The sequence below is a fragment of the Stylophora pistillata genome, chromosome 1 (genome assembly GCF_964205215.1).
Source record: "Stylophora pistillata chromosome 1, jaStyPist1.2, whole genome shotgun sequence".
NCBI lineage: Eukaryota > Metazoa > Cnidaria > Anthozoa > Scleractinia > Pocilloporidae > Stylophora > Stylophora pistillata.
Genome location: NC_142519.1, coordinates 10727854 through 10738982, shown reverse-complemented (window position 1 = coordinate 10738982; position 11129 = coordinate 10727854). Strand labels below are relative to the sequence as shown.

At 39.7% G+C, this 11129-nt stretch overlaps 1 protein-coding gene and 1 long non-coding RNA gene across 3 annotated transcripts; both read right to left on the bottom strand.

Annotated features, from left to right (window-relative positions):
• Nucleotides 1–864: 864 nt before the first annotated feature.
• Nucleotides 865–3505, bottom strand: LOC111322060 (uncharacterized). The gene has a single exon (XM_022925096.2). The coding sequence runs from the start codon at nt 3265–3267 to the stop codon at nt 1558–1560; it is 1710 nt and encodes a 569-aa protein (XP_022780831.2). The 5' UTR covers nt 3268–3505; the 3' UTR covers nt 865–1557.
• A 1359-nt stretch (nt 3506–4864) lies between these two features.
• Nucleotides 4865–11118, bottom strand: LOC148741190 (uncharacterized). 2 transcript variants are annotated; one of them, XR_015992566.1, is made up of 3 exons: nt 10368–11118; nt 9558–9647; nt 4865–5751 (listed from the first exon to the last, which is right to left on the bottom strand). It is a non-coding gene; the product is annotated as an uncharacterized LOC148741190 (long non-coding RNA). The 2 variants fall into 2 exon arrangements; XR_015992569.1 differs by having other exon boundaries at nt 10637–11114.
• Between the last annotated feature and the right edge of the window lie 11 nt (nt 11119–11129).

The window sequence follows — 11129 nt, the reverse complement described above, 5'->3', positions numbered from 1 at the left end:
CTAATTTACGTAGGTTCACAAGTTATTAACAAGTGAACCTTTTATTCACTGAGGTAACCTGTTCCTTTTACGTCATACCACTACCAACAAATATCGGGTAATAGAGTCGAATAGTGACGAAAGCTAACCATGCACGGAAAGTCGATTATTTATTACGACTTCTTTCGAAACTCGACAATGGATGATTTTTCTTTAACGGCCGACGGATTATTGAAGCGCATAGCCGGCTTTCAACATTTTTTCCGGCGACAAACTGATAGCAATCGTGAACTCGGGAGCGATACATTTTACGCAGAAGAAGAAACCCAACGTTTCTCAGTTCGGAATGACTAATATCGCTGCCAGTGAAATAACTCGATAACTTTAAGCCCCACGTGGCAGCTTCTACATCCTGGAATTCAGTAGATGAACGATCCGTGTTATTCTCCTCTGCTAGGAGCAAACTGATAATGACCCATTATTCGTTAACCATTCTCGATCCTTTATAATTTATTCTTCTTATTTTTTTGGCATTTTTTTTCCCTCAATTAGGGAGACTATTAACAAAGACTAAAAATAGATCAATCGTAAATGTCGTAGACCGCATGCATGTCGTAACATGTGCGGTAATATCATGTTTTCCTTGATCAACTATGGACTTTGACAACTGCAGCGCCAGAAATAGAGGCTTCCCGCTTTAACCTTATAACCCCTTGGGGTGACCAGCATGTAATTTCTCCTTCCTTATCGCCCCTGAATCAAACATTGAGGTCAAGAGAATAAAAGAAATGATAGCCAATTAAAGAAGCTCTTGTTTCAGTCAAACAAATTCTCCAGCTTGTCAGTACCATAGGAAATGGAAACTGATGCATACTGATGCCAGGGTATAAACGGTTAAAGTTTTTTTCAACCGAGGGTCTTCAGCAAGCAGTCTCGTACTGAGCACTGGTTCTGTCATGAGGCGCTCCGTGATTGGCTGCTGTAAAGGACTTGTGTCACCCTCTCGGCCAATCGGATGCAGAGCCGCTAAAACCAATCACGACTTGATCGCTTGAGTTTTCCCGCGCTTCATGCAGTTTGTTTGACAAATTTTTTTCTGTGAGTTCCTATCGACTACTGGCCATATCCGCCTTTGTTCTGTTTAGCTGATGTGACAAATGTGTTTCTTTTTTTTTGTACTTCGATACAGTTGGCAAGTACTATACAGTTATCTGATTTCTCCCTTTCGTGATCAAGGTTAATTATTCGGAATCACCGCGTGGGCGTGGATTAAGGTGGAACTACTTGCGAAAAAACACAACAACAACGCAGCGAAGGAGGAACAATTGCCATGACTAGAATCTTTTAACAGAGCCGACAATTATAGAATTCACTTATTATTTCGTAAATTGGTATATTGTTCTGGTAATATTCTGTGCAGTGAATGTATATTTATATAAACTTTATCTCTTACATGAAAATTTTCTTCTTTTTGAAACTTATGTTGTGGCATCCACTTTAATATAGCGGATCGATTCTATTTTTTGCATTAAGTAACGGTTCTAAGTGGTTGACTGTCTGGAGTGTCTGAGACATCAGCTATTTATTTTTAGCCGACAATTTCTTTCCTGGCCCTCCTGCAGCCTGTAGAGCTGCTTTGGCCCGAGTCCTCTCCGTTGGTGTGACGTCATCGATGCACTCACTGGTTGAAAACTTAGGTACGTACACCCTGACTTGCTTGCCACCGATTGTCATCTGCATTGTCATATAGCCTTTACTAAGTGCTTTGTCAGGCCTTGCGTCGTAGACAAAATCTCCAGCGCTGTTCTGCCTTCCGTTTATCTTCGATACTTTTTTCAACGTTGAATTTTGTTGCCGGGAAAGGCCTGGACGCCCTTGGGGGGCGCTTTGGGCGCGTGTAGCGGTGCTTTGTACACCGTTCGTTCTTGGCTTCCGTAACACTGCTATAGAAGGCAAGGAAGCATTACTTAGCTTACCTCTGGTTATTTTATCGTCCCCTTTATCGCCAGCATCGTGAACAGAGTCCTTCCACGAAATTTTCCTTTCTGAAAGCTTAGATAACCTTCGTTGGTCTCCATCCGGTTCATAATTGTCTTCCTTTACATCATGATTAGCAGTCGCAACGCTGTTCTTCGGAACTCGAGGGCTTGTTTCTGGCGACTTGGATTGAAACCTATTTCCATTGGATGGAGTAGGTGGAAGGTGATCAGTACTTGCACTACTTTCCAAACTCATTCGTATCAGGTCAGCAACTGTACCTGAAATTCCTTTTTTTCCCGTCAAAGAAGCAACATTCATGGACCTGGGACGTATTTTTGGCCTTAACGAAGGCTTCAGATCAAGAGAAATTGTCTCTTCCAACACAATCTTATCACTGCTTTCTCCTGATAAAAAGTTCGGTTCTGTTCCTAGTCCACTCTCCAATTGTAGCTCCGCTGATTTTTCATCAGTCTTCTTTTCGCTTGTCACAGAATCACTGCCCTGGGACTTCTTCTTAACATTTCCGGTTGCCGAAGAACTTTTACGCGATATTTTTCTACGCGGAGTACTTCCTTTGTTCTCTTGAATATTACCAGGGCATGTGCGACTCCTTGGCAGTAGAACCATTTCTTTGTCTCTCTTCAGGTGCGCAGTTTGGGGTCTTAAAATTCCATACTTTCTCTCTTTATTACCGATTTCGTCAAGGCTAAGCAGTTTCTCTTTATCTTTACAATTTTCTTCTTCCACATCCCTGAAGTTTCTCCTAGAGCCTGACCTTAAAGGAGGCGTTATGTTTCTGTAACGAAAATCTTTCCACAAGCTTTGAGACCGTCCCCAAGTTCCAGCGGAGGAGCGATCGGTTAGCTTCTCATTGTCCGAATTTTCTGTGTCAAGATTTGGTGATGGTAAAGATTTCAACTTATCAATGCTAAGCTGTTTCCTAAGAGCGTCTCCGTCATAAAAATCCGAACAAGGTATATTGATGTCCTTTCCGCATGATGAACGCACCGTAAAATATTCTGCGTCACCCTTAACCTTGGAAGGCAAAATCTTGAGTCCTTTATCCCGCAGAAACTTCCTCCTTTCCACGCTTACACCTACATTTTTCTTGACACCTTTGATTTTAACCAAGTTTTGGCGAACGCCATCGATTTCGTCCGATATTTGCGAATAGTTATGTTGACTCTCGTAGTCGATTGTTTTCACTCGCTCCTGTAGTCGAAAGATTTCCACTGAGTTCATGCGATGTGTCTTCAAGACCCTTGTGGAGACCACTGAAGGGGTCTCCCGAGCGCGGCTCACATACATGACCCCCAGGAACGAAAGCGAATAGCTCACTCGTCAAATACAGATTTACACTGCTCCCAGAGTACTGTTTGGTTATGAACAATGTGAATGCGTCTGTTGTTTGCCTCGCGGTGTAACGACTTACAGCTTTGATCATTAGTTTAATATAATAAATTGGCTCATTAGTCCCCTGAGAGCGTTACTATTCAAACCTGACCTTATTGTAGTTACTGCTACCAAAGCGCTATATTAGTAAATAAAGGATAAACTGCTTTATATTCTTCTAGAAAAATCCATTTCAAGTAAAGAAACATCTCCCAGAAGGATTAAGTTCATTTTAATTCTCTTTTGTCTTCTTTTAAATCCGTCAAAATATAAAGGAATTATTTGTTTTGAAACTACTTGACAGCTCGAAAACGAACTGAGGGGTCACGTTATTCATGTTATTCAGACGGGGTGCTGTAAACACAATTCAAACAACGTTATTTGGTAGAATCATAATGAGAAAACAAATCCAACTTGTGAAATATTTTCTCGCGCCGTGAATTTTTGCCATAAAAGACAACTATCTAATTCGATCGATCAGACATGAGACTATTCGCTTCTAACGGTGTTAATTACATTAAACTGAAAGAAATCTCTTGCATAGTGCGTCAATAAATAATACCCTTCGCAAATAAATTGATCCAAGCGGTAAGCCGTTTCTTATCTCATTAGTTTATGACCAATAGTCTAAGGCAAAGTACACTCCGTTACCAAAAATACACGAAAAGTGAACTTCATACTGAAATACAGAGTACTCTTAGTCGAACAAAGGAGAGGCCTGGAAGGGAGTATTAACGGGAAGAGAATATTGGAACATGACCAGTTTTATGTCCCAGCTAGCGCCTGTGTTTGCTATGTTCGTCTTTAGCAAGTTAAATTTACTTTGCCGTTGAAGAATGATAATCCATGTCAGTATCGGGATGTTCTAACATCTCGTATTAATTCACAATTGAAGACCTCCCTTTGCATCCTCCATGTGATCCATATTCAAAATTAGCACCGCGTTTACCCCATATATACAGCAAACGTGAAAAAATGGCGGGAAAAACAAGGTCATGTGGTCACTCTTGCCGTTCACGTGGTGCTAAATCTCTCTAATGTCACAAAAGTGACCCGTTTTTCTGTTGGCTTTCTTTCGCGGTTTCGGATTTGACTAAAAATTTTCTGTCAACGCCATCTGTTTTATTTCTATCAGAAAGCTCTGTCTGAGATAATCAATAACGATCAGGGAATAATATGAAAAAGGATATGGCAGGTTTCTCTTGAAATTCGTAATTCTGCTTGGTTTACTTGAACTGAACAATTGTTCTGAATGTGAATTCAGAAAGAAACGACCACATAATAATGCATTTGTTATCTCCAGTTTCTGACAACTAGTGCTGTAAACTTGATTTATTCTTGCCACTTTAAAAAATTGCAACATCTTTCCAGGTCCTCAAGCTTTTTAAGTGACACACACATACCAAAAAAAAAAAAAAATTATTGATGAAAAAAATATTAAAAAGATAACCAATCAACAACTTGCATAATAATTTCATCGAACGAACAGTCAAAATAACCTGAACAGCAGAGATGAATTATCTTTTTGAATGCTCTCGCCCTTTTCCCTCTTTTTAGCAACAAAATTTATTAGTGAATTTAATTAAGATCCACCCCACAAGCGATTCCTCCTCGACTGAATATCATTTTTCGAGCGAAGTCTTGCAATATTTTCTCTATTATATTTAAACAATTTGCAGTCTCTCTCTCGAACCGTCGTTGCGCTTTCTTGTTCAAAATGGTTTCCTTTGGCTTTACTGGTTTCCTCGTGGAAGCAATTCTTCTCGCATAACCTTAAGTTTGTGTGAAATTTATTATTGTCGTGGGATTAAAAAAATCTCGCTGAGGAAAGGAGTTAAACAGGACACAAACGAAAACGCCAGTCAAGAGGGCCAGCTCAGCGTTCATGTCACTCTACAATGTTTGACGGGTGAGCGTCAGAAATTCTGGAAATATCTTGATCGCGGGAATGCTTAGTTCCTCTTCGATAATTCAAGGCCACTTCGATAACGAAATGTATAGTGTGTTTTTTCTTCATAGACACCTGCGCTGGCATGTTCAAGAAAATGATATCATTGCATTCAACAGAAAATCAGATCAAAGATTGCCAATCGATGAGTCAGAATTCAAGGATGCCCGTGGCATAACAAATTGACGGCAAAGAAAAATAATATCAATGCAATCCTATATAATTTACACAATAATGTGGCCACATTTACTGACATCCGTCTACGAGAATGATCCTATTGTACCAGTACCAAACTCAATTATGAAAACCCTGAATCAGTTCTTGACAAGGAGCTGACGCTGCAGCGCTGACGCTCCAGTGCGGATGATCATCAGTGTGCTACTCCCACACCGATCCGGCAGCTCTAGAAGCATGCGTATCTCATGATGTTGGGGTGGCCAATCAGTGGTACCCTGAAAATGGGATGTTAGTTAATGAAAGCAAGCACCAACGTCTGGTCCTCGGTGATACGGAGTATGGTTTTTCCTTCCCAGTAAAGGACACGTTACACATTTTTGGAATGGGAATAGATAACAAACTGAATTTTTCTAAACATATATCAAATGTATGCAAAAAGATTAATAATCAATTTTATGTCATGTTGCTCTTTCGAAAACTCATCCGCAGGGAAATCTTACTTAAACTTAACAAAGCGTATATTTTACCTCATTTTTATTATTGCTCTTCTGTCTGGCACTTTTCTGGAGCGCGCGATGCGGATAAGCTTGAAGCTAAATAAAACAATACTTACATCTATACTTGGAGATTACTTGTCTCCATACACTACTTAGCCTGCGAAGCAAGTCCTGGGGGAGAGGAGGGGGGATTGGGGCGAGCGGAATGTGCGGAATGTGCCTCCCTCTCCCCCCAGTCCCCCCTCCTTTCCCCCAGGGCTTGCTTCGAAGGCTATACACTACTCTTCTTTCAAAAGTCAACTCTACTTCGTTGTGTTACAAGCGCGTTCAGACTTTCCTCACACTGTTATGTAAGAGCTTGTTTTTCACTCATTTTCCCGCTTATATGAAGAATATGTTTTTCACTCCGGTCCTCTTTCTATAACCACGTGGCAACTACATTCTTTCACTTCGTAAACCTAAAACAACTACCTATGCACTTAACTCCTTTTCTTACTTTTCAGCTGAGCAGTGGAATACACTACCGGACTTTTTTCGTACAAGTTTCTTTTCAGACTTTAAAACCAAAATTCATATATCTTATTAGACGTTTTGTTGTATAGTATCGCTTAGTATTTCTATGAGTTGTGTCGTATTTTGACGAGCCCTATGGGCTCGTCAAATTACAAATAACGAGTAAAAATACTCAGCGACACGACTCAACAAAACGTCTAATAAGAGATTTATTATCCAACACACCAAATTGTTATTGCAGTGCGGGCGAATTTCGCGGATATTTCTGGAGTGTGATATCGCGTGATATTTGTACTCGTTTCGCGTGTTATTTGTACGCTGCGAAGCACAGTTGGATATTAAAGGATGTTACCCTCATGTAGATTATTTTTTTCTGCTTGACACACTTAAACTTAAGATTGAGAATTTTTAAATAATATTTTCTTATGTGTTTATTATTATTGTCATTATTATCATTAATTTGTACTTATATAACGTTCAACAAACGTAATTAACTCGTATCAACTTGCAGGCATAAGCAAAATTTACTCCTTAGATTCAACCGCATCCTTAAGAATCAATCATAGTTTAAAGTTTGTAACGATCATGCTGCCGATGTATATAAACTCAAGCGATGCTGCAGTGTATATGGAATTTAACTGATGAGTGGACCAACTTCTTGTCGGTCTACGAAACAGACCTGTATTAAAGTCCATATGTAACTTTATTGAGTAGCAAAACATTGTTATTACCGCTCCATTACTGTTGAGCACTATTCTGGATTTATCAGTGTGGAACTTACCAGAAGTTATATATACATATATATATATATATATATAATAGTAATAATAACAACGGACTACGCATCACCATAGAAGCTAACAAACAAATAATCGACTTCCTAGACGTCACATTTAACCTTAACCGAAGCACCTATCAACCATTTACAAGGCCGAATACTTCACTGCAATATGTTCACCGCGAGAGCAACCATCCGCCAATAACAACAAAAAACATTCCCGCCGGCATCAACAAACGACTGTCCTCCCTGTCATCTGACAAAGCATTCTTTGACCAAGCCGCACCCCCATACCAGAAAGCACTCGACGAAAGTGGATACCACTACACCCTAAAGTAAGAACCAGCCAAAACAAGCAAACGGAAAAACCGACAACGCAATAACATCCTCTGGTACAACCCTCCTTTTAGCAAGAACACCAGCACTAACATCGGACACAAATTCCTCACCCTAGTAGACAAGCACTTTCCCAAAGATCACAAGCTCAGAAAAATCTTTGACCGGAACACCATCAAAATCAGTTACAGCTGCATGAACAACATGAAACAGATAACCGACAACCATAACAAACGCATCCTAACAGCATCTATACAGTCTGATGACACCGCCGCCGCCGCCACTACCATTGATAACAACAAGACATGCAACTGCAGACAAAAGAACACATGCCCGCTCGACGGAAACTGCCTGCAACCATCAGTAATCTACCAAGCCTCCGTTACACGCAAAGACAACAACACGACAGAAACGTACATCGGATTCACAGAGAATGACTTCAAAACAAGATACAGAAACCACACCGCATCATTCCGCCACGCTAAACACAGAAACTCTACCGAACTCAGCAAGCACATCTGGACCCTCAAAGACAACAACATCGATCACTTTATTTCCTGGCGCATTCTCTCATCGCACTCACCGTATAACAGCTCAAGTAAAAGATGTAACCTCTGCCTCAAAGAAAAATTCCTAATCATCTGCCGGCCCGAACTATCAACACTAAACAAACGTAATGAACTCGTGTCTTCTTGCCGCCACAGAAGCAAAGCCCTCCTACGCAACAACTAAACTGTCAATTTCGCGCTGCATAAATTAGACTAATTAGATCATGCAAATTATATTGTATATAAGCAAAGTTTATTCTCATTAAATCCCCTGATGAGTGGGCGACCACGAAACAGGCTTGTAGGGATGAACTTGTAGTTTACTTGTCTTTTTCCTCGCACAATATATATATATATATATATATATAGGCCGAAACAGTACTGTCTGCAGTTAGTTATATATATATATATATATATTGTGTGGCAGGCAGAAAAAAACAACTACATATACATCCCTACAGACCTATTTCGTGGTTGCCCACTCATCAGGGGATTTTAATCATTAATTATAAAATCCCCTGATGACGGTGGGCAACCCCGAAACAGGTCCGTAGGGATGTATGGGTAGTTGCTTTTTTCTGCCTACCACACATTATACCCGCTCTACTATTTGTATCGAGCACTGCTTCGCGGACACCAATAGATATAGATATAAATATAGCTCTTTGGCATATAAAGCTCTGCTTTCATGTCCAAATTGATCACTGTGGGATAAGTCATTGCCGCTAGCATTGAGCATTGCTCACTAGGCTCTTCTAGTTTGAGCACTCTGGCATGGCTTAGACGATACCACAACGGTGGGATTGTTTGGGGATCCATGATATCGGTTCTCCCCCATCCTATCATCAGCACTGCACTGATGAGGCCCTGTAAAACTTAGAACCTAAACACTTTCATTTCACAAGGAATTAGGAAAGAACCCCTTCTTCTCATCGAGTGAATCGACGGGGTCAAGTTCGTGTGCGTTAATGAAATCACGAAAGCCATGATTTAGATCTGAGGGGGGCAAATATCGTTTAAAGGTGTAAGCGCTTAGAACAACTAGAATTGAAATCGCCTTTGGTAATGTCGCCGCTAGTGGTCGTGACCCTCGGAGATATTTTGAGATTGCACCTTTGATCCTTTTAATTTTCTGACGCAACAACAAAAGCTTCTTATCTCGATTTTGAGCTGGCCAAGTAGAAAGAAAAGCAGTGCGAAATTAACTATACACCACTTGGTTCCTGCAGTTTACAGTAAGTTGCAAACCAAGTACAGTTAAGACCTCAGGACGCCTTTAAACGAAGCATCCCAGGTCTCCTTCAGTGAGACACATCAATTGACGCAGTGTTTAGATCATAATATTAGTGAGCTATCAGCTGGGGTATTAGATTTGTTGTAAACAAGCCTTTTATATAAAAACATTTTACCAAGATCGATCTCCTTCCTTCCTGCTGGTTTACCCAGCATGCACGAGCAAAGATTGGAGACCAGCGAGACAAAACGTCGCCAGAGCTCACCTATCACCAGCCACAGTACATAAAAAAAAAAAAAATTAATCCACCGACATGTAGACGTTGATGTCGAGTCGTAAGACACAGATGTCATTCTTTATCAAGAGAAAAAAAAAAAAAAAGGAATCAAGCCACACCGAAAAAAACCGGAGGCCAAAAGCTTTTTCGCGCGGTCACTACCTCTGTGCTGTTTGTTCGTGAGAACTAACAGTTCAATACTGAGTATGTTGCGGTCGATCATGGCTAAATGTTTGATTAAATAATATTTTATTTAATCAAAATAAAATATTATGACCACCGCGTGTGTAAATGATAACAACATGTCACGAAATCCCTGTCATTGCGAAAAAGAAGACCTTTTCGCTTGGACGTTGTTTTTCTCTTAAAGTGAGATAGCACTGAACCTTTAAAGTGCAGCTAGAGAAGAGAAAACATAAAAAAGCAAAATAGAAGTTGAAAATACTGTTGATGTTTAATACTGACAAACACGATCTATCAGTCTAATTAGTAAATAATTTAAAAAAAAATTTATTCAACTCTCCTGGTTTTCCACACAATGCATTACAATGTTAAAAGTAAGTCGCCTTGTTTTTCATGTCGTCGAAAAAAAAAAACTTTGGAAACGCAAAAGTTTTATTCAGTTCGGCTTTTCTTTGAAACTTTCACTTTATTTGAATTAGGTATTTTCGGTTAGTTAAAAGGAGTATCATGACTTGAATTACTGACCGACAAATCATGGCGACTTCCATTAAAACAATGATCCAACGCCTCCGCACAAACCATCGAAAACAGATTGCATCTACATAGATGTAAACTAAGTGTATTTCACCATTAACTGAAATTTAGAGTTTTTTTCTGAAATTCGTAAGGGATTAAATGAAATAAATACTCGCGAAGTAATTGCATGAAGCTTTCTTCGTTTTGTGTTTTCGACATAATGATAAAGTTAACTACTTTTCTTAATTTAATGCTGTTAGACATTCGGAATCCCTTACCGTATTGTCGCACCGGCCTGCAAATATCAAGCCGGTGCGATTCGTTGGAAAATCAGCCACGAATTTTCACACTTCATTAGTAACTCATCCTAGATCCCCGCAAGCAAGTAAAATGGATTTATTTCCTTGCATGAGATTCACGAATGCCGGAAACTTTCTTAGAAAGCATCGTGGCTGTGTTGTGCTGTCTTGCATTTAAATCATTAAAATGTTGAGTACATCAGCTCCTTTCTTCATGCAATAAGATAATGGAATGAAAAAATATATTGCCAACTAAACAATGCAAGATCTTGAACTTCGAGATTATTGTGCAAGTAACACAAAGAAACTAAATCTATCCGGATGTGAGAGAGTTGGTAATCTTTCGGAAAAATAGCTAATGGACTCACGGGAAGTGATCATTCAACAGACAGTGCCAAATACGCGGATATGAGCTTAGATAGATAAAATATATGTTCGAAGAAGTACTAGAAAAATCAATCAATTTTTTTTT

What these genes read in the sequence shown, in the direction of transcription:
- LOC111322060 (XM_022925096.2), bottom strand. Translation starts at nt 3,267, where the DNA reads ATGTATGTGAGCCGCGCTCGGGAGACCCCTTCAGTGGTCTCCACAAGG.